Raw genomic sequence first — 23,510 nt, 5'->3', positions numbered from 1 at the left:
GCCGCATGTTGTTACTGTGTGATCGGGAGCACCTGCCACTGTCTGGGGAGGGATTTCTGCTGGGAGCAGCTCCCCCTTAGGGACTTGGCACTTGTAGCTCCCCCTTTTGGAGCGTCTTCCCCTCCCGGACACCTTGCCTTTCCTGGGGTGCCCCTGAAACAAAAGAAGCAAAAGAAAGTATTTCTCTTCAGAGTCAACCTGTGGAACTCCTTGCCAGAGGACACTCTGAAGTCCAGAGCTATAGCAGAGTTTAGAAAAGAACTAAATATGTTCATGGAGAATAGGTGCCTCAATGTCTGTTAGCCCATGTGGCCAGAGATCCAGCACCATGTTCTGCACGGCCCTCACTGCTGTGTCCCAGAGACCGGGAAAGGGTGAGGGGGTGAATCACTCAATTGTTGCCTCTTGTGGTCAATGCCAGGTGCTCTTAGCCAGGATGGGTAAGAATGGTCTAATGTTTGTCTTTCCCTTATATGGGAAAAACTTTAAAACCAACCAATAGTCTAGTGTAGCACCTTAAAGACTAACAAAACATGCCAACGGGATCAGGAGCTCTCGTGGGCACTGCTCACTTCCTCAGCTGGCTGGACTCTCTATGGGGAAGAATTAATGGACACAAATCAGATCTCCAAAAAGGCAATACACAAAAACCTGTCGGAGAACACTTTCACCTGCCTGGGCACTCATTAATGGATCTCCAAGTCACTGTGTTGTTTTAGGCCAATTCCACAAGCCAAATACACACAGAAGGGTTGGAACTTAACTTCGTTCACAAGTTTAATTCTTCTGCAAGTGGCATGAACCAGGATATGGTCTGGCTGGCACACGACCTTCCACATCCTACGGACTTAACTAACCAGCCTAACAATGGAGGTGCTAATTGTTCTTCTCAGCCTCTTGCAACTATTTGAACCATCTACTCACTAGCTTCTTTCCTCCACTCCTTTTTTCTCTTTTTTTCCCCCCTTCTCCCTCGCTTTCCCCTCTCCGTCCCCCCAGCCCTATTCCCTTCCTTTATTCTTGGATCTGGACTTAAATCATAGAATAATAGGACTGGAAGGGACCTCGAGAGGTCATCGTGTCCAGTCCCCTGCCCTCATGGCAGGACCAAGCTCCGTCTACACCATCCCTGATAGACATTTATCTAACCTGCTCTTAAATATCTCCAGAGTTGGAGATTCCACAACCTCCCTGGGCAATTTATTTCAGTATTTGACCACCCTGACAGTTAGGAACTTTTTCCTAATGTCCAACCTAAACCTCCCTTGCTGCAGTTTAAGCCCATTGCTTCTTGTTCTATCCTCAGAGAACAGGATGAACAAGTTTTCTCCCTCCTCCTTATGACACCCTTTTAAATACCTGAAAACAGCTCTCATGTCCCCCCTCAATCGTCTCTTTTCCAAAATAAACAAACCCAATTCTTTCAGCCTTCCTTCATAGGTCATGTTCTCTAGACCTTTAATCATTCTTGTTGCTCTTCTCTGAACCTTCTCCAATTTCTCCACATCCTTCTTGTAATGCGGTGCCCAGAACTGGACACAATACTCCAACTGAGGCCTAACCAGCACAGAGTAGAGTGGAAGAATGACTTCTAATACTCTAGTTATCTGAAGAAGTGGGTTGTGCCCACAAAAGCTCATGATACCATCTACATGTTTTGTTAGTCTTTAAGGTGCTACTAGACTATTTGTTGTTTTTTAAATTTTTCCTGTTGCAGACTAACTCAGCTACCCCTCTGAAATCTTACATGGAGTTAGAAATTTTACTTCCTGGGAACAGCACTTTCCTTTATTGAATTTCTCCTTCTAGTTTTCAGGTGAATTCTCCACATTATCAAGATGATTTTGCATTTTCATCCTTACTTCCAATGTTCTTACAACCCCTGCCAGCTTGGTTTCACCTGTACATTTTATAACTGTACTCTGTGTGCCAATGTCAAAGTCATGAATGAAAATATAGAACAGTACCCAACTATTCTCAGCGTGTTTTTTGTTTTTTGTTTTCAAACACTTGTGCACCCACCTGATCTCGAAGGCCTTTCCCTAGTTTGCTTATGACAAGTGTGTCGCTAGGGATTCTGTCAAAAGCCTTCCTAAAATGCTCCCCTCCCTCATCCATTAGGTTGATTAGTCTGTTATAGAAGAACATTAAATCGGCATGGCATGAGCTGTTGTTTGCAAATCCACATCAGTCAGGACATATCACTGTAGTCTCCTCCCACTGCTCTCAGACTGTTTGATTATTTCAGTGTCTTATGAGGAACTGAAGTTGGGCTCATTGGTCCACAATCTGGAAACAGGGAACAAAGAGGAACTGCAAAGACAGGGCCCAGGTTTGCCCTTGTCCCGTGATCTGGGACCGCACCCTCCTTCGTGAGTCTCTGCACAAGCATGAATAGTCCTGAGACTGGCTCAGCTAGTTCATGAAAAGAGACTGGAAAAGGGCAAATATTGTGCCCATCTATAAAAAGGGGAATAAGAACAACCCAGGAAACTACAGACCGGTCAGTTTAACGTCTGTCCCAGGGAAGATAATGGAGCAGGTAATTAAGGAAATCATATGCAAACACTTGGAAGGTAATAAAGTGATAGGGAATAGCCACCATGGGTTTGTGAAGAACAAGTCATGCCAAACTAATCTGATAGCTTTCTTTGATAAGATAACAAGCCTTGTGGATAAGGGAGAAGCGGTGGATGTCATATACCTAGACTTTAGTAAGGCATTTGATACAGTCTCGCTTGATATTCTTATTGATAAACTAGGCAAATATAACTTAGATAGGGCCCCGATAAGGTGGGTGCATAATTGGCTGGATAACCGTAGTCAGAGAGTTGTTGTTAACGGTTCTAAATCCTGCTGGAAAGGGATAACAAGTGGAGTTCCTCAAGGGTCTGTTTTGGGACCCGTACTGTTCAATATCTTCATCAATGATGTAGATATTGGGATAGAGAGTACGCTTATTAAGTTTGCAGATGATACCAAACTGGGTGGGGTTGCAACTTCTTTGGAGGATAGGGACATAATTCAAAATGACCTTAGCAAGTTAGAGAAATGGTCAGAGGTAAACAGGATGAGGTTTAATAAAGAGAAATGCAAAGTGCTCCACTTAGGAAGGAACAATCAGTTCCATACATACAAGATGGGAAGCGACTGTCTAGGAAGGAGCATGGCGGAAAGGGATCTAGGGGTCATAGTGGACCACAAGTTGAATATGAGTCAACAGTGTGATGCTGTTGCAAAAAAAGCAAATATGATTCTAGGTTGTATCAACAGGTGTGTTGTAAGCAAAACTCGTGAAGTCATTCTGCCGCTCTACTCTGCACTAGTTAGGCCTCAGCTGGAGTACTGTGTCCAGTTCTGGGCGCCACATTTCAAGAAAGATGTGGAGAAATTGGAAAGGGTACAGAGAAGAGCGACAAGAATGATTAAAGGTCTAGAGAACATGACCTATGAAGCCAGGCTTCATGAACTGGGCTTGTTTAGTTTGGAAAAAAGAAGATTAAGGGGGGACATGATAGCGGTTTTCAAATATCTAAAAGGGTGTCACAAGGAGGAAGGAGAAAACTTGTTCCTCTTGGTTTCTGAGGACAGGACAAGGAGTAATGGGCTTAAAGTGCAGCAGGGGAGGTTTAGATTGGACATTAGGAAAAAATTCCTAACTGTCAGGGTGGTCAAATATTGGAATAAGTTGCCAAGGGAGGTGGTGGAATCTCCCTCTCTGGAGATATTTAAGAACAGTTTAGATAGACATCTGTCAGGGATGGTGTAGACGGAGCGTGGTCCTGCCTTGAGGGCGGGGGGCTGGACTCGATGACCTCTCGAGGTCCCTTCCAGTCCTATTATTCTATGATTCTATGATTCTATGAAGCGCTGTGCAGTGAATTTCAGCAGGTGCTGCCATTTGAACACCCTCATCTTCTTTTGTCTTCTTGGCTTCTGCTCTTTCCTTTAGCTGCGGGACCATTAATGATATCGCTTCCGGATCCCTCAGCACCATCTGCTGCAACAGGCTGGAGGGCCGCTACGTCACCATCGTCATCCCGGGCAGGGAGGAGTATCTGACCCTGTGTGAGGTCGAGGTTCTATCTCAGGGCTGTGTCCCACCACCAGGGGGTAAGAAGCCGGCACAATGTGACTGGAAACCTGTTCCCTTTCATGTTACACTCCAAACCCTTCTGCACCAGCCTTTGCCTAGTGAGGCAGCAGAAACCCTGGGAGACTCTTCCCTTCCCACTGCTCTCTGGGGTGTGGGCTGTAGCCGGCAGAGGCAGGTGTAGGAGGCTCCATGTGAACATCGAGTCCCATCCCTGCCTTGGGGAAAATCATTTGCTGGGTATGGGGCTGAGAGGCGCTCTCTCTGGGCTGAAACCCCAGCACCAGCCTTTTCTCACTCCCATTCCCTAGGTCTCTAGCTCCCACTGAGAATCTGGCTCTGTCATGGTGCCTGGTTTGTGTGTCCCTGCCAGGAGGTGGCTCTGGCTCCGTGTTGGACAAAGGTCTTGTAGAGCCCCACCCTTTCCGGCAACGGGCACGTCCCACCTCCCCTCTTCTCACCCTCTGATTCCAGCTCAGAACCTGGCGCTGGGACGTCCGGCCACTCAGTCATCCACATTCGTGGATAAGCTTGGAAGAGCCGTGGCTGGAAGAGCCGTGGATGGGAAACGCAATGGGAAGTGGGAAGAAGGCTCCTGCAGCCACACCCATTTCGAAACGGAGCCCTGGTGGAACGTGGACTTGGGCAGCCGGCAGTCCATCTCCGTGGTGATCGTGAAGCACAGAGAAGACGAGTGCTGCGGGGGGAAACTGAAAGGGGCCCAGATCCATGTGGGAGACTCCCTGGTGAACTTTGGCAAGAACAACCCCCTGTGAGTTGCTTCCCCCTTGTCTGCGGCGAGATGGGTCCCATTGCCAGCCGGGGCCAGGGTACGGCATTTTCACCTCTTAGCTGCCTGTGGCTGAGAGTGCTTTACGGGTGGTGCGGGGCATAAACGCAGGTAGGGCCGGCTGGGGCATGGCCCTCCCATTTGGCCCACCCAAGTCTGCCCAGTAGGGCTCCGTTCCGCCCATACAGGTAACCAGAAAGGGGAAGCCACCCCAAAAGGCCATGTTTTCTATTTCCCCATGCTGAGGCTGGACCAAGGAATCCTAGACCAGAGCGCAAACCATGGCAGCTGCTCTCCAGAGCCGCATGGCGTTACTCTGTGATCTGGAGAACCTGCCATTGCCTGGCAAGGGATTTCTGCAGGGAGCAGCTCCCCCTTAGGAACTTGGCACTTGTAGGCCCTCCCTCTGGATCCTCTTCCCTCCCACACACCTCTCCTAGGTTGCCTTTCCCGGGGCACTCCCTGAGCAAAAGAAATAAAAGAAACTATTTCTTCACTGTCAACCTGTGGAACTCTTTGCCAGAGGATACTGTGAAGGCCAAAACTGTAACAAGGTTCAAAAAAGAACTAGATCAGTTCATGGAGAATAGGTCCCTTGGTGGCTATTAGCCTATGTGGCCGGAGATCCAGCACCATGTTCTGCACGTCCCTCTCCTCTGTTTGCCAGAGGCTGGGAAAGGGTGATGGGATGAATCACACAATGATTGCCTCTTGTGCACATTCCCTATGGGGTACTTGGCATTGGCCGCTGTCAGCAGATAGGACACCAGGCTAGATAGCCCTGTGGTCTGACCCAGTCTGGTAGTTCTGAGGTTCTTACATCCAACTCGGATGTATTTACCCCTGCTACCCACTGCCCTCCCTGAGCTGAGATAGAGCCCAGGAGTTCTAATGGGGTCTTTCCCCTCCGCAGAGTTAATTAAAAAAAGGAAGTATATATAGTAGAATTTGAGACCCCACAGTATCCCATAAGTGACTTGCCACAAGGCACCAGAATATGTTTCAGAGCTGAGTGGATCTAATATCTCTTTCCTTTACATGGGAGTTAGACAATTCTCCACATTATCAAGATGATTTTGCATTTTCTTCCTTTCTCCTCTTGCATAAAAAAGCCTTTGCCTGAGCTTACTTGATTTTATACATGCATTTTCTGAAAATACACTAACTGTAAGTTCTAAGGTTTAAACACTGCAATCTTTGTCAAACTTTACAACTTTGTAACTCTCAGCAACATTGCTTTATAAGTTCAGAAACTTACTGTAAGCTACAACTTTGTAATCTTTGTAACGCTCAGCCACCTTGCTTATAACTTGCTCTAAACTGCATTCTCCCCTGAGTGAATGAAGAGAGGGGTGTGTGTGTGTGTGTGTGTTTGAAATTGCAAGGCTGAGGCTGGAGCACATGATGATGAGTCATCAGAGACTGCTGCTTTGCTGGATAAAGGGAAGTCTGGGCATGCTCCCTGGCGAGGAGGTGGATGAGTCACAGGAGCCATTCAGACACAATATACGGAGAGAGAGCACATGGCCAAAGTCTCTTTTTCTTCCCCTGCTCCTGAGAAACTCCTCTCTACAGCCAGTGTCTCTCCTCCTCACCAGTTCCCCAGCCATGATCCGCAGACAGACCCTTCAGGATCCACATGTCTTGGCTCCTTCTGTAACCCATATGCCTGTGGGAGTGCCCGAGGGCAGGAATGAATGAATATTTGAGAGAGAGAGAGACCCACCCACACCCCGTTTAGTTTAAACTTTTGGTGGCAGTTCTATTTTCTTTAGTGGCAATAAACCCATACCCGTGTACCCCTGGGTGGTTTCCAGTGGGAATGTGTTGGGGTAACAACTCCCAATACTCTTACAACTCCTCCCAGCTTGGTTTCACCTGCACATTTTATAACCCTACTATGGGCACCAATGTCAAAGTTATTAATGAAAATATAGAACAATACCCAACACAGGACAGATCCCTGAAACTTCCTTGCTTCCAGACACAGCATCAACTGTTGTTAACTACTCTCAACATGTGTTTTTTTTTCTCAAAACACTTGTGCATCCACCTGATAGTAATTTAATCTAGACAGTCTTTCCCTAATTTGCCTATGAGAAGAGTGTCACATGGGATTCTGTCAAAAGCCTTCAGAAAATCAAGACCTATCACAACTACCACCCCTCCCTCCCATTAGGCCAGTAAGTATGTCAAGAAGAAAATCAACTAGGTATGGCAAAATTCATACATTAGCTATGGCTTATCCCCCAGCTGCTTTTACACTGTTTGGTAGTTTATTTCAATGCCTTATGAGTTATTGAAGTGGCACTGTTTGTTCTAGAAACAACTTTTTAAAACAATGAGTAGTCCCATGGCGCCTTAGAGTCTAATATACGTATATTATCATGAGCTTTCATGAGCAAAACCTACTTCCTCACATGAGAAGATTTTTGCCACTTCCTCTTTGTTCCCGATTTTCAAAGTGAGGGATTATGTTTGCCCTTCTCTCGTGCTCTGGGACCTCACCCGTCCTCTGTGAGTTCTCTATGAAAGCATTAATAGTTCTGAGATTGGCTCTGCTACTTCCTTAGGTTCTGTTGGGTGAATTTCATCAGGCACTGCGCATTTGAATCATCAATCTTGTTTTGTCTCCTTGGCTTCTGCTCTTGTCTTTAGCTGCGGGACCATCATTGACACCAGACCCGGATCCCTCAGCACCATCTGCTGTAGAGGGTTGGAGGGCCGCTACGTCACCATCGTCATCCCGGACAGGATGGGGACTCTCATGCTGTGTGAGGTCGAGGTTCTATCTCAGAGCTGCATCCCACCACCAGCGGGTAAAGAGCTGATACAATGTGACAGGGAACCTCTTCCCTTTTATGTTATACCCCAGGCTCCTCAATGCCAGAATCTGCCTAGTGAGACAGCAGAAACCCTGTGAGCATCGCCCCTTCCCAGTGCTGAACTGGGCATGGGCTACAGCTGGCAGGGGCAGGTAAGGAATGCTCCATGTAAACATTGAGCTCCCTGCCTGCCTTGGGCAGCAGCTCCAGCTGGGTATGGGACATGGTGGCCTGAGAGAGGCTCTCTAGACTGAGACTCCAGCACCAAGCTGCTGTCGCTCCCGTTCCTCAAGTCACTGGCTCCCACGGTGAACCTGGCCCTCACACAGTCCCTGGTTCGTGTGTCACCACCAGGAAGCGGCTCTGGCTCTGCTGGAGAAAGGTTTTGTGGAGCCCCACCCTTTCTGGCAACGAGCACGTCCCACCTCCCCTCTTCTCACCTTCTGATTCCAGCTCAGAACTTGGCGCTGCGACGTCCGGCCGCTCAGTCATCCAGGTTTTTGGGGACTAAACTAGACGTGGTTGGAAATGTCGTGGATGGAAATCGTGATGGGGATTTTAATCACGGCTCCTGCAGCCACACCCTGTACGACACAGAGCCCTGGTGGAGGGTGGACTTGGGCCACCGGCATTCCGTCTCCATGGTGATTGTGAAGAACAGGGAAGACGAGTGCTGTTGGAAGAGGCTGCAGGGGGCCCAGATCCGCGTGGGAGACTCCCTGGTGAACCACGGCAAGGACAACCCCCTGTGAGTTGCTTCCCCCTTGTCTGCGGTGAGATGGGTCCTTCCAGCTCAGCACTGGGCTTGGGTCTCATTTGCTGGGGGGAGCCTCAGCCTGGTGCCTTCCGCTCTGAGCAGCCGGATGCTGGGAGTGTTTCCCAGTGGTGCAAGGGCATAGCCGTGGCTGGAGTGCGGCCCATCCACTTACCATCCAGCCCCATCCAAATCTGAGCTGTAGGGCTACGTTCCCCCCCATGCAGATACACAGAAATGCGGGGCAGGAATCCACCCCCAGGGGCCATCCCTTCCTTCCCCCCATGCCGAGGCAGGACCAAGTCACCCTAGACCAGAGCACAAAGCACGGCAGCTGCTCTCCAGAGCCGCATGGCGTTACCGTGTGATCGGGAGCACCTGCCACTGTCTGGGGTGGGATTTCTGCTGGGAGCAGCTCCCCCTTAGGGGCTTGGCACTCGTAGCTCCCCCCTTTGGAGCCTTTTCCCTCCTGGACCCCTCTCCTAGGTTGAATTTCCTGGGGCGCTTCCTAAGCAGCTGCCCTGAGCCCTGCAGTGCTAGGAGCTTCCTCTGTGATCTGTGCGTCCGACTGAGCCCCACAGCCCTGCCCTAATGCTAGGAGCCACGTAGATAAATGGCCACCACCCAACCTTAGGGCGCCATTGAGTGGGCCTTGCGGGGGCTGCAGTTCCTCATATGTGGCCAATGTGTGAATTCAGCGCAAGGTGCTCCAGGCCTCAGGGTCTGGGTGTGAGCTTTGAAGACCAGAATAGCTGGACTGAAGGAGCTATGGGAGGCAGAGAGGCACATAGATGAGACTTTCCAAGAGCAGTCCCGCTTCTGGACAGGCAGCCTGTGTGCTGCTGAAGAAGCTGAAAGTCTCAAGGAAGGAGCAGAGGGAAATGAAACCATAGCTGGGACCTCCATTCCTGATGATGGTATTTGTAATGGGAGATTCGACATTAGAAACATAGAGAGCTGGGTGCATGACGACCAGGAGAAGTGCCTGGTGACGTTGCTTGCCTGGCATGAAGGTTGCAGATCTCTTGAGACATAAGAACATAAGAACGGTTGTACTGGGTCAGACCAAAGGTCCATCTAGCCCAGTAGCCTGTCTGCCGACAATGGCCAGCACCAGGTGCCCCAGAGGGGGTGGACCGAAGACAATGATCAAGCGATTTGTTTCCTGCCATCTCTCTCCAGCCTCTGACAAACAGAGGCCAAGGACACCATTTTATCCCCTGGCTAATAGCCTTTTATGGACCTAACCTCCAGGAAATTATCTAGCTTCTCTTTAAACTCTATTATAGTCCTAGCCTTCACAGCCTCCTCTGGCAAGGAGTTCCACAGGTTGACTACACGCTGTGTGAAGACGAACTTTCACTTATTAGTTTTAAACCTGCTACCCATTAATTTCATTTGGTGTCCTCTAGTCCTTATGTTATGGGAACTAATGAATAACTTATCTTTATTCTCCCTCTCTACACCACTCATGATTTTATAGACCTCTATCATATCCCCCCTCAGTCTCCTCTTTTCCAAACTGAAAAGTCCCAGTCGCTTTAGCCTCTCCTCATATGGGACCCGTTCCAAATCCCTAATCTTTTAGTTGCCCTTTTCTGAACCTTTTCCAAGGCCAAAATATCTTTTGAGGTGCAGAGACCACATCTGTACACAGTATTCAAGATGTGGGCGTACCATAGTTTTATACAGGGGCAGTAAGATATTCTGGGTCTTATTTTCTATCCCTTTCTTAATAATTCCTAGCATCCTATTTGCCTTTTTGACTGCTGCTGCACACTGTGTGGAAGTTTTCAGAGAATTGTCCACGATAACTCCAAGATCTCTTTCCTGATTTGTCATAGCCAAATTAGCCCCCATCATACTGTCTGTATAGTTGGGGTTATTTTCTCCAACGTGCTTTATTTTACACTTATCCACATTAGCAGGGCTTGCCAAACCGCAGTGAGCCCCACTCGCCAGCCGCGCTGTCCAGAGATCTGCGCACGCGCACATCACCCGAACCCGGCTCTTCCGGGTTACAATCTACTCGCCACAGGTGAGTAGATTGTATTATTTGTCGAGCCCTGCACATTAGACATCTAGATATATATATTTATAGTGCTAGGGAGAAGCCAGTGGTTGTGGTATACGTAGGTATCAATGACATATGGATGGATAGCTGTGTGTTCATTATGCTAATGAAGCATGGGATATTTAAATCCCATCTTCATTAGCAATTTCGGTCGCCTACATTTGCATCCCTATTTTGAAATAGAGTCCCCCTATGAGCAATAACAGCATTTCACGATCTTGTTGATCAATATTCGCACACCCGGTCACAAAAAGATTCCTTAAACATCTTCAGAACCTGTACCCACCTCCTACGGTTCTACCCATGGGACTTGAACCTTGTTTCAGTCTCCTTGACCAGACTTCCCTTTGAACCTATGGCCATTGTTTCACTCCCCTTCCTTTTTATGAAGGTCTCCTTCTAAGTTCTCTTGGGATAAGAGGGAAAGTCCTCCCATGGATTGGTAATTGGTTCAAAGACATGAAAGAAAGGTGGGAATAAATGGTCGGATTTCAGAATGGGGAGAGGTAACTAGTGGTGTCCCCCAGGGGTCTGTCCTGGGACCCATCCTATTCAACTTATTTATAAATGATCTAGAGAATGGGGTAAACAGTGAGGTGGCAAAATTTGCAGATGATACCAAACTGCTCCAGATAGTTAAATCAAAGGACATGATAAAGAGCTTCAAAAGGATTTCACAAAATGAGGTGACCTGGTAACAAATTAGCAAATAAATTCAGTGTTGATAATTGCAAAGTAATGCACATTAGAAAACATCATCTCAGCTATATGTATACAATGATGGTGTCTAACTTAGCTAACTCCATTAAAAAAAGTACAGAGAAGAGCAACAGAAATGAGGAGGATTACTGAACGCACGCCATCTGAAAAGAGATCAAACACATTGGGACTTTTTAGTTTGCTAGAGATCACTAAGAAGGAGCTATAATAGAGGTCTATAAAATCACAAGTGATGTGGAAAAACTGAATAAGGAAATGTTATTTACTCCTTCAGATAAAATAAGGACTAGGAAAATTTAAACAACAATGGTCCTGTGGCACCTTTAGAGACTAACCAAAAGTATCATGAGCTTTCATGGGCACAACCCACTTCTTCAGGTGACAAATATGGAGCACGATAGCTACCTTCCGGAAACCACCGACTTCCTGAGGAAACTCTAGAGTATCAGTGATCTTCCTGAAAACACCAGCCTGGCCACCATGGAGGCAGAAGCTCTTTATACCAACGTTCCTCATGATGACAATTACTGTCCATCAGAAACATCATCCCCGATGATGCCACAGCACACCTGGTGACTAAGCTTTGTGATTTTGTTCTTACTCACAACTATTTCCAATTTGGGGACAATTTGTATCTTCAAGTCAGTGGTGCATCCATGGGCATCAACATGGCCCCACAATATGCCAACGTCTTTCTGGCTGACCTCAAACAACGTTTCCTCAACTCTCACCCCCTAGCATCCTTATTCTACTTATGCTACATTGACGACATTGTCATCACACAGACCCACAGAAAGGAGACCCTGGAAGAGTTCCACAGGCATTTCAACAACTTCCACCTCACCATCAACCTCAGCCTGGACCAGTCCACACACGAGATCCACTACAGTACAGCTATACGACGGCCACATTTGCACCGGAAACCTACTGACCATCATACTTACCTACATGCCTCTAGCTTCCATCCTGAGCACATTACCCGAACAATTGTTTATAGCCAGACCCTAAGATACAACCAGATTTGCTCCAATCCCACAGACAGAGATAACACAGGATCTCTATCAGGAATTCTTAAAACTGAAATATCCACCTGGGGAAGTGAAAAGAACAGATTGACGGAGCCAGATGAGTACCCAGACACCAGCTTCTTGAAGACAGGCCTAACAAACAAAGAAAACAGACCACTAGTCATCACATACTGCCCCAACTTAACTCCCCCTCCCCCAGGACATCATTAACAATCTACAACCTATCCTGGAAAACAACCCCTCACTTTCACAGGCCATGGGGGACAGACCAATCCTCGCCTACAGACTCCCCCCCCCCCCCCGCCAACTTGAAACAAATTCTTTCTGGCAACCAGGCAGCACACCTCAAACATACTCACACAGGACCCATCTGGTGCCAACTCTGCCCACGCACCTATACAATCAACATCTTCACAAGACCCAACCACGTAAGCCACCACATCAGGGGCTCATACAAGTGCCCATCTGCTAGTATGTTCTATGCCATCAAGTGCCAGCAATGCCCCTCTGCCATGGATGTTGGCCAAACTGGACAGTTGCTACGACAAAGGATAAATGGACACAACTCAGATATTCAAAATGGTAACACACACAGACCTGTGGGAGAACATTGTAACTTTCCCGGCATTCATTAATGGATTGAAAGGGGGCTATTCTCTTAGGGTATGTCTACACTACCCCGCTAGTTCGAACTAGCGGGGTAATGTATGCATACCGAACTTGCTAATGAAGCCCGGGATTTGAATTTCTCGGGCTTCATTAGCATAAAGCCGGCGCCGCCATTTTTAAAAGCCAGCTAGTGCGAACCCCGTGCCGCGCGGCTACACGCGGCACGGGCTAGATAGTTCGAACTAGGTAGCCATTCCGAATTATCTGTACGCCCGTGCCGCGTGTAGCTGCGCGGCACGGAGTTCGCACTAGCCGGCTTTTAAAAATGGCGGCGCCGGCTTTATGCTAATGAAGCCTGGGAAATTCAAATCCCGGGCTTCATTAGCAAGTTCGGTATCCATACATTACCCCGCTAGTTCGAACTAGCGGGGTAGTGTAGACATACCCTTACAGAGTAATTTCAGGGATCAACCAGAGAGTCTGGGGAACTGGTCTTCATATGCTGATTTGACATTATCTCTCATGGCTTAAACAAAGACAGGAACTAGATGGGTCATTATATTCAACACCAAATGAAATTAATTGGTAGCAGATTTTTAAAAAATAAAAGGAAGATTTTCTTCACGCAGTGCACAGTCAACCTGTAGAACTCCTTGCCAGAGGATGTTGAGAAGACTAGGACTTTAACAGGGTTCAAAAAAGAGCTAGATACATGCATGGAGATGAGGTCCATCAATGGCTATTAGCCAGGATGGGTAGGAATGGTGCTCCCAGCCTCTGTTTGTATGGAAGTGGATGACAGGGAGGATCACTTGATTTCCTGTTGTGTTCCCTCTCTCTGGAGCACCTAGCATTGGCCACTGCTGGCAGACAGGACACTAGGTTGGATGGACCTTTGGTCTGACCCAGTCTGGCCGTTCTTATGTTCTTCACAAATCCACATTAGCTATGACATCACTTTATCATCCTCCTGCTGCTTTCAGACTCTTCCACAAATCGTTCCAGTGTCTTCAGAGGTATCTAATACGGGCTGGCGGTTCCTGTCTTTGAATATGGGGAATATGGGAAATTCTAGACCAAAGTTTGCCCTTCTCGAGTCCCTGGGGACCTCCCCCGTCCTTTGTGAGCTCTTTGAAACCATGAGTAGTTCTGAGATTGGCTTGGCTACTTCCCTAAGATCTGGGGGTGGATTTCACCAGGCTCTGTGCATTTGAACTCATCTAACTTGTTCGTTCTCCTTGGCTTCTGCCCTTTCCTTTAGCTGCGGGACCATCACCGACCCCAGTCCCGGATCCCTCAGCAGCATCTGCTGCAGTGGGCTGGAGGGTCGCTACGTCACCATCGTCATCCCGGGCAGGGCGGAGTATCTCAACCTGTGTGAGGTCGAGGTTCTATCTCAGGGCTGTGTCCCACCACCAGAAGGTAAGGAGCCGGCACAATGTGAACGGGACCCTGTTCCCTTTCCCGGTATATACCCCAGTCTCTTGAGGCAGCAGAAGCCCTGGGAGACGCTTCCCTTCGCACTGCTCACCTGGGCGTGGGCTGCAGCTGGCAGTGGCAGGCGGGAGTGGGGGATCCATGTGAACATCGTGCCCCATCCCTGCTAGGGGAGCAGCTCCAGCTGGGTATGAGACATGGTGGCCTGAGAGAGGCACCAAGCCCCAAGAGACCCCAGCACCAAGCGTTGTCACTCCCCTCCCCCGGGTCCCTGGCTCCCCTGGTGAACCTGGCTCTCAGGCCGCGCCTGGTTTGCGTGTCACCTCTGGGAAGCAGCTCTGGCTCCGTGTGGGCAACAGGGCTTCTAGAACCCCTGTCCAGTGGCACAGGGCAGGTCCCACCTCCCCTCTTCTCTCCCTCGGAGTCCAGCTTTTAACTTGGCGCTGGGACGTCCAGCCACGCAGTCGTCCACGTTGGCGAACACGACTGGACAAGCCGTGGCTGGTAGGGCCGTGGATGGAAAACGTGATGGGCTGTGGGAACAAGACTCCTGCAGCCAAACTCATCGCGACATGGAGCCCTGGTGGAACGTGGACTTGGGCGGCCGGCATTACATCTCCGTGGTGATCGTGAAGCACTTGGAAGACGAGTGCTGCGGGGAGAGACTGAAGGGGGCCGAGATCCACGTGGGAGACTCCCTGGTGAACCATGGCAAGAACAACCCCCTGTGAGTTGCTTCCCCCTTGTCTGCAACGCGATGAGTCCTCCCGGCGCGGGCGCAGGGGCTGGGTCTCATAGCCAGCCAGGGCTTCCCCTCCGAGCTGCCTGGGGCTGCGAGTGCTTTGCTGGTGGTGCAGAGGCCTCGCCACAAGTGGGCCTGGGTGGGTGTGGCCCATCCGTTTGGCCTGCAGGCCCTCCCAAACCTGCGCTGCAATGTAAGTCACTGGGGGTACATGACACCCGATCTGCCCCAAGGTTCATCCCCACTCTACCCCACCCCCTCTGCCCTCTTCCTACTCCTGCCCTGCTGCTTCCTGCCCCATTCCACCCCGTTCCCTGGATGTGTCCCTCCCCCCTCCACCTCTTTCTGCCTCCGCTTCCTCTCGTGGGCAGCAAGTGAACTGGCTGTAGGGGGAGGCTAGTCCCAGGCTCCGTTCCTTCTGCCTGAGATCCTGCCCCCCCCTTTTGTGTCACTCCCCCACCAGCTCCCAAAGCAGCCGCACTGCCTCCGCCAGCTCCAGCACCCGCAATCCTGGAGCCCCTGGCAGCATCAGCCCCAGCCTGCCCACGTCCCATGTGGCCGGTCGTCTGGTGACATCCGCCCCAGCCTAGGCCGCAAAGAGCAGGAAGGGGTTGGGAGTTCGGGCCCTGCGGGGGGCAGCGTGTGGACAGGTTTGCTAAATGGTTGAAACAAAAATACCCAACATCCCCCCCCCCCCCCAAAAAAAAACACAGGGAGAAAATTCTGATGAAAAAAGAAAGAGGGGAGAGACCAAAGTTGTTGAGCAAAAGAAATAGGTGGGGGGGACTCCAAGACTTATTAAGCAAAAATATATATCTATATATGAACCTAAACCAGCGTGTCCCCTTTAAGAGTGAGTGCAGGGATAGGAACAGCCTAAGGACAGCAGCAGGGGCAGCAGTCACTGGAGTGCTGAGCTCTTTCCAAACAGACTGACCCGACCTCTATTGTCTTGAAGCTCGATGAGTCCAAACCAGTGAGCACAAGCAGCAAAATGATTGAAACGCTCCTGTGCATCCTCAGTGGGATGAGCCAACATTGCAGAGTCATCAGCAACCAGGAGGCCAGGGGCAGTTGTGGTGAAGACTTTGGTGCCACCCTGAGGGTGGAAAACGCTTCTATTGGGGTGGGACTGAGTAGGTAAGGCCAGTGCACCATCCCTGAAAGCAACTAGCAGCACCATGGAAAAGTAGAAGCTGAACAGGAGAGGAGGAAGGTCACCTCCTTCGTTTGCACCATTTGACGCTTCAAAAGATGCTGATGTCTCCCCGTTGTTACGGACGTGGCCCAGCAGGTGGCCATCAGGAAAGGACCGAATTCCATTGAGTCAAACATTTTCTGGACAGCTGATTTGCCCAAGCACCTTCCAGAGCCTTTTCCGTTGGCCGTGTCGAACACCTTGATCAGCTCGATGAAATTCACGCAGAGAGCCTGATGTTGCTCCCTCCATTTTTCTTCTGTCTGCCTGGATGGGAATATCCTGTCGGCAGCACCTGGCAGCAGGAAAGCCACACTGACTTGCAGGAATGATGCCAGTTGTGGACACACGTAATGACAGCCGGTTGTAGAGGATGCAGACCAGGATCTTCCCAGCTGTAGATAGTAGCAAGATGCCCCAGTGGTCCCCACAGCAGCACAGTCAGCTTTTCTCTTGTATAGGTGTACACTCAGGGCATCTCCAAAATCCTGGGGGACCTGCCCTTTCTCCCAAACGGTAGGGAAATCGTTTTTCCTAATATCCAACCTAGACCTCCCCCACTGCAACTTGAGCCCTTTGCTCCTTGTTCTGCATCCGCCACCACTGAGACCAGTCTCTCTCCAGCCTCTTTGGAACCTCCCTTCAGGGAGTCGAAGGCTGCTCTCAAATCCCCCCTCACTCTTCGCTTCTGCAGACTAAATAAAACACAGTTCTTCTTCGGGGATGTCCCCGCGGGTGCTCCACTATGGGTGCTGGGCTTGCCCCTGCGCCGCAGACGGAGACTTGTCAGTAGCAGTAGCCGGCCAGACCACGCATGTGCCGCAGGCTCGCGGCTTTCGCGCTCTTTCCGTCGCGCGGTCCGGCCACCCGCCAGTTCCTCTTCAGCTCCTCAGGCTGCAGACGCCTGTACCCGCGCTCCTCTCTCCTCAGAGCTAGACAGCGTCTAGTTCTCCCTTTCTACATATAAAATCTCTTTTCCCTCCCTCTCCCCTCTCCCCATAAAGTAAAAAACAAAAAAAAACCTTTTCTTTCAAGAGGGGAAGGACCAACAAGAGCTCTCGGGAGTGAAAGCAAGACCCTCTTACCTCCCGCCTCTCAGCTGTTCCCCTGTCAGCTCCTCCCTACAGAGCTCCGTTCACCTTAAAAAAGAAGAAGACAGACTGTTCAGATATCCAGAACAAAGCTAGCTATCAGCTTTACCAACCACCTACTGTCAAAGCCATTAACAGAGAAGAAGCAGCGAGCTCCCGACATGTCAGCTGCCGGCTTTAGAACATGCGGCTCCTGCCGGGAGCCTCTGACGGCCATGCAGACTGTATTCGTTGCCTGGGGGAGTCTCACACCCCCCGAAGTGTCACCACTGCCTAAGGCTCACCTCCAGAGCCAGGAAAGACAGGGAGAGGCGCCTCCGTATGCTGCTCTTTGATACAGCCCTGCAGCCGCAGCAAGCTGACTTGAATCAGCAGCCGCTTAAGCGCCGGGCTTCCTCGACTGCTGCGGGACTGGAGAAGAAATTGACCTTGTCCCCAGCAAGATCCCTGCCAGCTGCCTTGAATGGCAGGGACAGCCAGGCACAGACACCGGGGACCTCTGGCATTCCGAAGCCATGTCCCCCTGCCTCAGGGGCTTCCAAGTCTAAGCGGCCACGGGAGCCTGCAAAGACGTCAGCTCCCCAGCCGGCTTCAGTTCAGCCGCTGCCCGAGCGTTGAGCCGCCGCCGAGAGCAGCCCCGGACCCGATCACGGCACCGGCCGCAACAACTGCCCCGGCACCGCCTTCCAGTAGCTGCGCGGTGCCAGACCACACGGCGCCGACCAGTTCTGGGGCCGGCGCGGTGCCGATCGCTCCTGCTCCTCCATACCAGGAGCTAAGTAATTCAGCGCCTGCCACACATCAATCACCCCGGAGCCCTGCTCCTGCTGCTGCTTTCTATTCCCCACGCCGCCGCAGCTGCTCCTGCTCCCGCTTCTTCTCCCCAGCACCATCCTCTTCTCAGCCGGCGCTGCGATCTCCACGCCGGTCCTCTCACCGGTGCCGCTCTCCTCACACCTCGTCGAGACTGCCCTCCCCGTTTCTGGCTGCTGGATCTCCCCATCGCAGGCACCAGTACAGGCATCTCTCTGCCTCTCCTGCCTCCTCCAGGGCATCACACCTCCGCTCCTGCTCGCCCTGCTCCCCGTACCGTTATCGGTACGGCAGCCACTCCAGCTTCAATTATGACCGTTCGCCGCTTCATGGCACCTACCATCGCGACGACCGTGACTCTCGACATTCCCATAGCCGGTATTCTTATCGACCACGATCCGTCTCCAACTATGCTGCACGCAGGCGCTCTCCAACCCCGGCTCCCCTTACTCCTCCGCATCATGCACCATCACCATCTCACCACTCTTCAGAGCCGGAACATACTCCCTTCGTGCACCATGCCTCGGGGTCTTCCATTCCAGTCTCATCTCCTCTGGAGGATGCAGTGAACCCCGACGATAGCTCTCCTCCAGACGACCTCCTTCAATTCCAAGAATTATTTAAGCGGGTATCGATTACCCAGGAGATTCCCCTACAAGAGCTCAAAGATAAGCAACACAAGCTTTTTAGGAATCTCCAACCGCGACACAGTTCACGCCTCGCCATCCCTCTCGACGAAGGCATCCTGGAACTGGCTGACGAAGTGTGGCATGCTCCAGCGTCGTCCCTTCCCACCAACAAAAGAGCCGACAAGAAATATTTTGTGCCACCAAAAGGCATGGAATTCCTCTTCGCCCATCCACAGCCTAACTCTTTAGTAGTTGACGCAGCTCAGCAGAGATCTAGAGCCCCTCATCTCAAACACCAGGGCTCTGATAAAGATGTAAGGAGGCTTGACGTCCTGGGCAGAAAGGTATATACCTCGGCAACTTTACTCCTCAGAATCGCCAATTACTCGGCGCATCTTTCCAATCATTCCTTCGACACAATTTCACGCCTCACTCCCCTCATGGATCATCTCCCCGATTCAAAAAGATCGATCCTGAGTTCAGTCATCCAAGAGGGCTACACATCAGCGAGAACGTCCCTCCAGATGGCCATGGACGTGGCTGATACTGCTGCTCGCTCTGCCGCTATGGCTATTGTTATGCGTAGAGCTTCTTTTCTTCAAGCGGCAGGAGTTCCAAAGGAACTACAGACGAAGGTCGAGGACTTACCCTTCGACAAGGACAAGCTCTTCGCAGAAAACACGGATGCGATCCTGCACTCCTCTAAAGACTCTCGGACAACCCTGCAAACCTTGGGGATGTATACGCCCTCCTTTAAGAGACGTTGGTACTCACCATATCAGCGCAGATATGATTACCCCTACATTAGACACCAGTGGTAGCAGCACCACCAACAACAGAGGCCTTTTGACAACCAGCGTTCTCGCCAGAGGCCTCAACGACGCCGAAACCTGAACGGCAGAACGAACATACCTTCCAACAACAAGCAACAGGTTTGATGTGTTGGTCGAGGGCGAGCACACAACCACGGGCAGCACCGTGAATCGTTCAACCCAGCTGTTTCACTACCGTCTAAGACCCTTTCTACATCAATGGGCAACAATCACCACGCACAAATGGGTCCTCGAGATTGTTCAGTTCGGCTATCCTATCCCTCTTATAGCCATCCCACCAACCACTCCTCCCACCCCGTCCCTCTTCAGGGACCCCTCTCACGAGACTCTCCTCAGACTAGAGGTCGACCGCCTTCTCTCTCTGGGTGCCATAGAGCCAGTTCCGAAGGACTTCAGGAACAGGGGTTTTTACTCTCACTATTTCCTCACCCAGAAAAGGTCCAGAGGCTGGCATCCTATCCTAGACCTCAGTCGTCTGAACAAATATCTCAGAAAACAACGATTCAAAATGACAACTCTAGCTGCCATAATCCCTATTCTAAATCCACAGGACTGGTTTGCCGCCCTCGACCTCCAAGACGCCTATTTCCACGTCCCTATTCACCCTGCTCACAGAAGGTTCTTGCGCTTCGTCGTGGCGAAGGACCATTTTCGATACAAGGTCCTCCCCTTCGGGCTATCTTCAGCCCCTAGGGTATTCTCAAAGCTCCTATCCGTGGTCACGGCCTTTCTGCGACGCCAAGGGGTGCTCATCTTCCCTTATCTGGACGATTGCCTGCTCAAAGGCGCTTCGGCACACGAGGTCTCCCACATGGTTCACCTCACGATGCAAGTCTTCCGATCGCTCGGACTCCTCCTCAACGAGCAGAAGTCCGTCTTGCATCCCACTCAGGACATCGAGTTCATTGGGGCCCGTCTGGACTCACTCGCTGGCAGAGCGTTCCTACCGTTGCAGAGGTTTCAGGCCATCCAGGACCTCATTTGCACCATCACCATGAGCCCCACCGTTCCACTCATCACATGTCTCAGACTCATGGGCCACATGGCCGCCACAACGTACGTCGTGAAATACGCCAGACTACACCTGCGTGCCCTTCAACACTGGCTGAGCCTCGTATACCACCACACCAGATACGATCTTCACAGACCCGTTACACCGCCACCTGCCGTTCTTCAATCATTCCGATGGTGGACCAGCCACACAAACCTGCTGTCGGGCGTACCATTTCACCTGCAGCAGCCTCTCCACCAAATCACAACGGACGCCTCCTTACTAGGCTGGGGGGCCCACATGGGTTCCCTCTCGGTACAAGGCCAGTGGTCCCTACAAGAAGCAAGGTTGCACATAAACCTTCTAGAGCTTCGGGCTATTTTCAACGCATGCAAATCCTTCCTCGTCCACATTCGAAATACCACTGTGACGATACTTACAGACAATATCGTAGCCATGTACTACGTAAATCGCCAGGGCGGCGCTCGCTCCCGTTCCCTATGCACGGAAGCTATCCGCTTTTGGAACTGGTGCATTCGCCACGGGGTGACTCCTTTGGCATCCTACTTACCTGGCACCACAAACGTGACGGCAGACTTCCTGAGCAGACACTTCCACTCAAAACACGAATGGGAAATGCACGACGGCATACTACGCGACATCTTTCAACATTGGGGGACTCCCCAAGTGAACCTCTTCGCAACTCCCGCCAACGCAAAATGCCACAAGTTTTGCACCAGAGCGGGCCTGGGCCGCGCATCTCTAGGGGATGCCTTCCTCGTGACTTGGCGCGGACCCCTCCTTTATGCATTTCCCCCCATACCTCTCATTCCCAAGGTCCTTCAGAAGCTGAAGGCGGACAGGGCTACGATAATCCTCATAGCCCCAGATTGGCCTCGCCAGCACTGGTTTCCATTCCTGCATCGCCTCTCCGTGCGGACACCAATCCACCTTCCGCCTCTCCACGACCTCCTCACACAAGCCCAAGGACGCCTGAAACATCCCCAGATACAAATGCTGAACCTAACAGCATGGTTCCTAACTGGCTGAACCCAGGTGAATCTGTTTGTTCTGCCGCAGTCCAAAACGTCCTAGTACAGAGTAGGCGACAAACCACGAGAAAAACTTACCTCCACAAGTGGCACGGATACTCCTCCTGGTGTACCTCGAACCACCACAATCCGGCACGTCCGTCCATTTCCTCTGTACTGGACTATGCACTGCACCTAAAAAACAAGGGTCTTGCGTTAGCCTTGCAGGAGGCATAAGGGATCTGTCGAAATAGGCTTTCTTTCCCAACAGATCCTCCTCTAGACTGCCGCTTTTTGCAGACAAAGTGCTGAGTCAGCAAAATGCTGCGGCCATTTTTATGCAAATTAGGCACGGGATATTTAAATCCCTGCCTCATTTGCAATGTCAATCTGTCTAATCTGCATCCCTCTGCCAACAGAGGGATGCAGTCTACACATACCCTTGAAGAAGAACATTAGATCATTATGGCATGGGTTGTTCTTTGTAAAGCCACATTAGCTATGGCATACCCACTTCATTCTCCTCCCGCTGCTTTCACACTGTTCCATAATGTGTTCCAGTGTCTTCTGAGGTATCAAAATTGGACTGATTGGCCTAGAATTCGCCACGTCTTTCTTCCCTGTTTTTCAAAGACAGGCACAATGTTTGCTCTTCTCTAGTCTTCTAGTACTGCACCCGACTTTCTGCATTAATAGTTCTGAGATTGGTTCAGCAAGTTGCTTTAGTACTGAAAGGTGAATTTCATCAGGCACTCTGGATTTGAATACATCTCTCATGTTTGATTTTCTTGACTTCTGCTCTTTTCTATAGCTGTGGGACCATCACCTACACCAGGCCTGGATCCCTCAGTATCATCTGCTGCAACGGGCTAGAGGGCCGCTACGTCACCATTGTCATCCCTGGCAGAGAGGAGTATCTGACCCTGTGTGAGGTCGAGGTTCTATCTCAGGGCTGTGCCCCACCACTAGAAGGTAAGGAGCCCTGTTCCCTTTCAAGTTATACCCCCGTCCCTTAACTCCGTAAGAACCTGTCTCTGTAACTTGTCCAGTCTTAGTTTTCCTGAGACCCAAACGAAAGATGATCGATTTGCTGCCACCATCGAGTGTAAATCAAAAATATAAAATAAGCCCTTTTCCAGGGGAGAGGTCACTTGAACCCGCCTCTCTCAGGCAAAGCTCTTCCCATACCCCAACCTCCATTTTGCTGGGAGCTGGGAAAACAAATACAGGTAATCTGCAGAGAACAATGGGGCTTTGCTTCTTCCAGGTAACTTAGGTATGTAGACTTAAGGACAGAAAGATCAACCAATGCCAGTTAATCAAAACAAGAAGAAAACACTTTTATTATCAAAGCAAGGCTACTGTTGTTAGCATAGTAAATGACTATGTGTTAAAAGCCATGGAGTAAAATAGACTCAGGGAAAATCCCTGGTCTGTAATCCTGAGTTACAAAAGAGAAAAACAAGTAACCAGCTCAGACATGATTTTCAAACAAGGAAAACAATCAAACCTGAAGGACTCTCTAAACTTTTCCCTATTTACACATTTCATGGAGTCCGTTCCTGGGAGAGCCCATCTCTCCTGTTATCTGGGGAAAAACTGCTATGATCTCAAAACAAAGGAAGAGAGAAAAAAACCCCTCTCTCGGTTTGAAATTCCTATCTGCATTTCATTGGCTGAATGCCTGAAGCCCGCTCCCTCAGGTGCATCTCCAGAGTTGCTTAACCCTTTCCTCCCTCTCCAGGTAAGTCAGACTCTCCTTAACAGCTATTCATGACAGCACACAACACAGCTATTGATTTTTTTTCCCTAGAGGCATCTGTCGGATTGGCACCTGGTGCCACATGCTGAT

At 50.4% G+C, this 23,510-nt stretch overlaps 1 protein-coding gene across 1 annotated transcript in view; it reads left to right on the top strand.

The window, feature by feature from the left end:
- The window catches only part of LOC149525220 (uncharacterized), a 34,867-nt gene that overhangs the window by 6,223 nt on the left and 5,134 nt on the right, over nucleotides 1–23,510 (top strand). The window contains exons 4-10 of the mRNA XM_089775918.1: nucleotides 3,953–4,113; nucleotides 4,568–4,865; nucleotides 7,542–7,702; nucleotides 8,162–8,456; nucleotides 14,155–14,315; nucleotides 14,760–15,057; nucleotides 22,470–22,630. Coding sequence (XP_089632044.1) covers nucleotides 3,953–4,113; nucleotides 4,568–4,865; nucleotides 7,542–7,702; nucleotides 8,162–8,456; nucleotides 14,155–14,315; nucleotides 14,760–15,057; nucleotides 22,470–22,630 — 1,535 coding nt within the window. The remainder of the gene's footprint in view (nucleotides 1–3,952; nucleotides 4,114–4,567; nucleotides 4,866–7,541; nucleotides 7,703–8,161; nucleotides 8,457–14,154; nucleotides 14,316–14,759; nucleotides 15,058–22,469; nucleotides 22,631–23,510) is intronic.

This window comes from Pelodiscus sinensis, chromosome 2, assembly GCF_052426305.1.
Source record: "Pelodiscus sinensis isolate ZL-2025 chromosome 2, ASM5242630v1, whole genome shotgun sequence".
Taxonomy (NCBI): Eukaryota; Metazoa; Chordata; order Testudines; family Trionychidae; genus Pelodiscus; species Pelodiscus sinensis.
The sequence above is the reverse complement of the archived record's forward strand: the minus strand, read 5'-3'. Positions and strand labels throughout refer to the sequence as shown.